This window comes from Oryzias latipes, chromosome 24, assembly GCF_002234675.1.
Source record: "Oryzias latipes chromosome 24, ASM223467v1".
NCBI classification, from domain to species: Eukaryota; Metazoa; Chordata; class Actinopteri; order Beloniformes; family Adrianichthyidae; genus Oryzias; species Oryzias latipes.
The window spans coordinates 161,918-166,596 of record NC_019882.2 but is presented as its reverse complement, the minus strand read 5'-3'; the positions used below and the strand labels follow the sequence as shown (position 1 = coordinate 166,596).

The 4,679-nt window shown below is 46.3% G+C and overlaps 1 protein-coding gene across 1 annotated transcript; it reads left to right on the top strand.

Annotated features, from left to right (window-relative positions):
* Nucleotides 1-882: 882 nt before the first annotated feature.
* LOC111946305 (paraneoplastic antigen Ma3 homolog) lies at nucleotides 883-3,713 on the top strand. The gene is made up of 2 exons (XM_023953280.1): nucleotides 883-1,099; nucleotides 1,404-3,713. The coding sequence occupies exon 2, from the start codon at nucleotides 2,058-2,060 to the stop codon at nucleotides 3,711-3,713; it is 1,656 nt and encodes a 551-aa protein (XP_023809048.1). The 5' UTR covers nucleotides 883-1,099; nucleotides 1,404-2,057.
* The last annotated feature ends 966 nt before the right edge of the window (nucleotides 3,714-4,679 follow it).

The following is a 4,679-nucleotide window of genomic DNA, read 5'->3' as shown; positions in this document are numbered from 1 at the left end:
TCTCATTCTGGTTGGGGATTTTAACCACGCAGACCCCAAAAGTGTGTTCCCAAAACTGTATCAACACATTAACTTTCCAACTCGTGGAGACAACACACTGGACTGTGTTTACACCTCACAGAAAGGAGCATACTGAGCCCTCCCCCTCCCCCACCTTGGATCTTCAGACCACATCACTGTGATCCTAATGCCTGCATACAGACCCCTGGGGAAAGAGGCCAGACCAGTTAGGAAAAGCATACGGGTGTGGCCATAGGGGTCCACATAAGCTCTTCAGGACTGTTTCAGCTCCACAGACTGAAACATGCACTGCGCGAAAAGAGCCAGAATCCATAAATATCTGTAGGGGATACTTTCTTAAATATCTAAAGAATCTGGACCATTTCTGATGCATATCCAGACATGCAGCATATCTGAAGATATCCGGGCAAAAAATACTGGTTGTGTCTTATTTTGGTCATATCCATGTTCCGAATATGACCTTAAGTCAAATCTGGAAATATCTGGAGTTAAGATACTGAAGAAGTTAAATATCCTGTAGTATCTGTATTGTATACTTATCTAAGTGTTGAGGCATTTCTGGTGCATATCCAGACATGCAGCATATCTGAAGATATCCGGGAAGAAGATACTGGTTGTGTCTTATTTTGGTCATATCCATGTTCCGAATATGACCTGAAGTCAAATCTGGAAATATCTGGAGTACCTGTAGCCCAGGTGGTTTTACCTACTTTGTTTTGCCTTAACCGTCTGTTAGTTTCCTTTCTGCGCATTTCTCGTCACCTTCTGTTTCCCCTTCGACGTCACTCCCTCACGTGAGCTAGTTGGCCAATCACGGCCAAGCTTCTCGTTTCATCAGGACATCACGTGATACGGCGCGACTAGTCGCGTACGCTTATTAGGGTGCAGGGAATCAATGGTTTAAGACGCGGCGGGGAAGCTACATGAGCGGTACGGTATCGGTCGGAATTTACATCTCGTTAACCACCATTTTCCGCTAAGTGATTAATGTGGTAAAATGTTGTCATAGGAGCCCTCTATCCGGTCCACAGTTCTACCATACATAAAAGCGTTGGTAATATGTGGTTGGCGGAATCTGGTGAGTTGTCTATTTGTTTGCTAATGTAGCTTTAGCTGCTACTGTGTATCAGATGTGGTTAACGTTAAATGTTACCTATCATATCCAAGCATAATGACTCATAGTATGACCCGAATATTGTACATTCAGTGTGGGTATATGTTATGTTAATATGTTTAATGTTTTGTCTTTGTCTTTACATGAATGTAGCACAGCTAGTGCTGTGTTTATGATTTTTGTGTGCACACTATATGTTATGATGTTTTATATTGTTTTTGACATGTGTTAACACGCGATTTCCTGTGGCTTTGGTCCTGTTATCCAGGCCGGGTCCAGGTGGCGAGCTAGACCTTGGAATCTGAACACTAAGAAGAGCCGCGTCCTCCCTCCGGGCCGGTAGAGGGTTTTTGTTTCTTCTTGTCTTTCCCTCATAAGTCAAAGCACAGTTTTCTGCTGTTTCCCTGAACGGTCCGACAGACCTTCATTTGACTCTCCCCACCGCAACGGCTTCCTTGAGCCACTATGGACATCCTCTGAACGGTGGCGAGTCTTTTTTGAACATTTTCTTTCTGTGGTGCAGTTAAAGAGAAACTGGACTCTTCCCCTCTGACAAAGGCTATCTTAACAAGAGTATAGTAATGCTGATGTGTTTACTTCTTGAAGTGCTTTTGTATATATATGTTTGAATGGCCATTCTGTGTTTCACTATTTATCACTGTAAATCATCTGCACAAATCATTAAAGGTGCTAATCCATGAACAATTCCAGTCTCCTGCCCCTCCCTCCTTGAGACGATAACTAGACCTCTGATCTCTAGCCCATTAGCCATTAAGCTGCTTATTCATATCAATTGGTAGCTTCCGGTGACAAAGGTGCTACATATAATTTGGCGAGCTAGCTAGGAGGGCAGTGTGAGCAGGACTGGGTATTGTTTATGGTGAAGTAGCATTTCAATCACCCCCCCCCCCCTTTCATAAACATGGATGTGCTGATGAAACATGGCTTAAAGATTCCCAACTCTGTGGTTTTTAAACATAGTGTGAGTGCGGAAGCAGATGAGGGGGTCATTGACTTTCTTGGCCAATATGGGAAAATTTCTAAGGTTGAACCCATTATTGAACCTGACTCCGTTTTCTCAGACACAATTGTTGTTGAGTTTGAGTCAGGAAGTGCACTGACCGAATTGAGAAAGATTTTGCCATACACTTATACGCACAGATGTGAAGGTGAAAGGGTGACATATGACATTTGTGATCTGTCTGCGGAGTGTTCAGAATTAGAAGGGACGGTTAAGACTCATACGTATTTGAATGAATTACAACATATGGCTAAAATTACAGGACAGGACTATGCAGAGGTCCTCAGAGGGGTGATGTCTCTGCTAGGCCAGTCCATCAGGGAGCTCAGTCAACCACCACCTGGGGAGCCCCAGCCAGAAGCAAGTGATCGTGCGACATCTTCACCTCCCGCTGCTGCATCATTGCAGGTGCCCAACACCATCCCCTTCAGGCCACAAGGTGCAACAGTCGCAGAAAAGCAGGATGTAAAGAAGGAACCATCACAGAGCCGTTCTGATTATGGTATGCTGTCTGGAACTCCACCTATGCCTGATCTGAATCCCCCTACAGTTCAGCGTTATGTAGTTGAACACATAATGAAAAATGATGACAACGCTATACATCTCTCTGCTGTGAGACTTCGATCCTTCTCAGGCCGAGCTCCAAGACCACCACACGAAACGGACTATGAGACATGGCGCTCCAGTATCGATCTGCTTCTTCAGGATCCGGCAATTTCTGATTTGCAAAGATCCAGAAGACTGGTTGAAAGCCTTTTCCCACCGGCGGCAGACATGGTAAAACATCTAAAGCCAGACACCTTACCCAAAGTCTATTTGCAGATCCTGGACTCGGCCTATGGAGCTGTGCAGGATGGAGATGAGCTGTATGCGAAGTTCATGGAGCTGTTTCAGGACGCTGGTGAGAAACCATCTGCGTATTTGCAACGTCTACAAATTGCACTCGTTGCAGCTTTGAAGAGGGGAGGAGTGAAAGCCACTGATGTGGATCGACACCTTCTTAACCAGTTTTGTCGGGGGTGTTGGGACAACAATCTTATTTCTGAACTGCAATTAAAACAACGCAAGTCTAACCCACCATCTTTTTCTGACTTCTTGTTGTTGCTCCGAACTGAGGAAGACAGAGAAGCTTCCAAAGCTCAGCGTATGAAGCAGCACCTCGGTTCAAAAGCCAGGGCCGGGGCGCTTGCTCAATACGCCTACACTCCCGAAGAAGAAAAGGTTGACGCACTAACCAACATCACGCAACAGCTTGCCCAGCAACTAGCTGACATACAGAGGCAGCTACTGACTCTTACAGCCGGGCGAACCAGCCGAAACCAATCTGCAACCTACCCGTCTGTTCCTGCCAAAAACAGTAAGCCGATCCGCACCCCCCACAAATCATCATCCGCAGGGCCTAAGCCAGGTTACTGCTACAACTGCGGTGAAGATGGACATATAAGACCCGACTGCAACAACGATCCCAATCCAACGCTCGTGGCTATGAAAAAGAAACGGTTTTCAGAAAAGCAGAAGCGGCAGCAAAAACCCCACAGAAACTCGTCTTTAAACTAGTGCGAGTTCCTGTTGAGGGACAAACAGGAACTGCGGAGGACCAACCATGTCCCGATAAGCAGTCTAAAGTGAAATGCCGCACAGCGTCGCATTCCACTTCAACTGAAAAGACTCGTCTGCCGAGAGGGTTGATTGGATCCAGATGTACAGCCCAAGTTACCATCGCTGGTATCCCGTTCTGGTGTTTGCTAGACACTGGATCCCAAGTCACGACCATACCTGTCTCATGTTATAACCAGCATTTCTCAGCCCAGCCGGTGAAACCAATACATGAACTGCTACAGGTTGAGGGAGCTGCTGGACAAGAGGTACCATATTTAGGGTATATTGAGATAACAGTTGTTTTTCCAAAAGACTTTGTTGGTGTAGATGTTGGCGTACACACCCTTGCCTTGATCGTTCCCGATGTCAGACCAGGGGGTCACTCCCAGATCCTGATAGGGATGAACACCTTGGAGCCGCTTTACGAGCAGCATCGGAAGAGTGAGTACTCCCGACTACACACCATCTCAGAGTGGTTATAAAGCACTGCTTGAGTTACTGCAGCTCCAGAGCCAGAGAACTCAAGGGGCCAGCGACAATGTGGTGACATTGGCCGGTAAGACGCCCGTCCTAATTCCAGCTGGCCACACCATGGTTGTGGAAGGTCTTATCCGTGCTTATCCTCCACCCATTGGTAAGAGCGTTTTATTGGAGCAACCAGCCACACCACTACCTGGAGGACTTTGTGTAAAGAGCTGTTTGGTAACATTACCAACTCACTCACCTTACAAGCTTCCAACTATAATTACTAATGAATCAGAGAAAGCAATTACACTCATGCCACTGTCTACCCTTGCAGAGTTCACCGTATCTCCATTGGTCCCGTCTCAGCGTGTTTCCATCAACGTAAACCAGGAACCTGATCAGCTGAAATTTGATTTCGGAGATTCTCCAATACCATCTGAGTGGAAAGACCGAGTCATC

Coding starts and splice junctions, on each gene's coding strand:
- LOC111946305 (XM_023953280.1), top strand. CDS start 2,058: ATGGATGTGCTGATGAAACATGGCTTAAAGATTCCCAACTCTGTGGTT.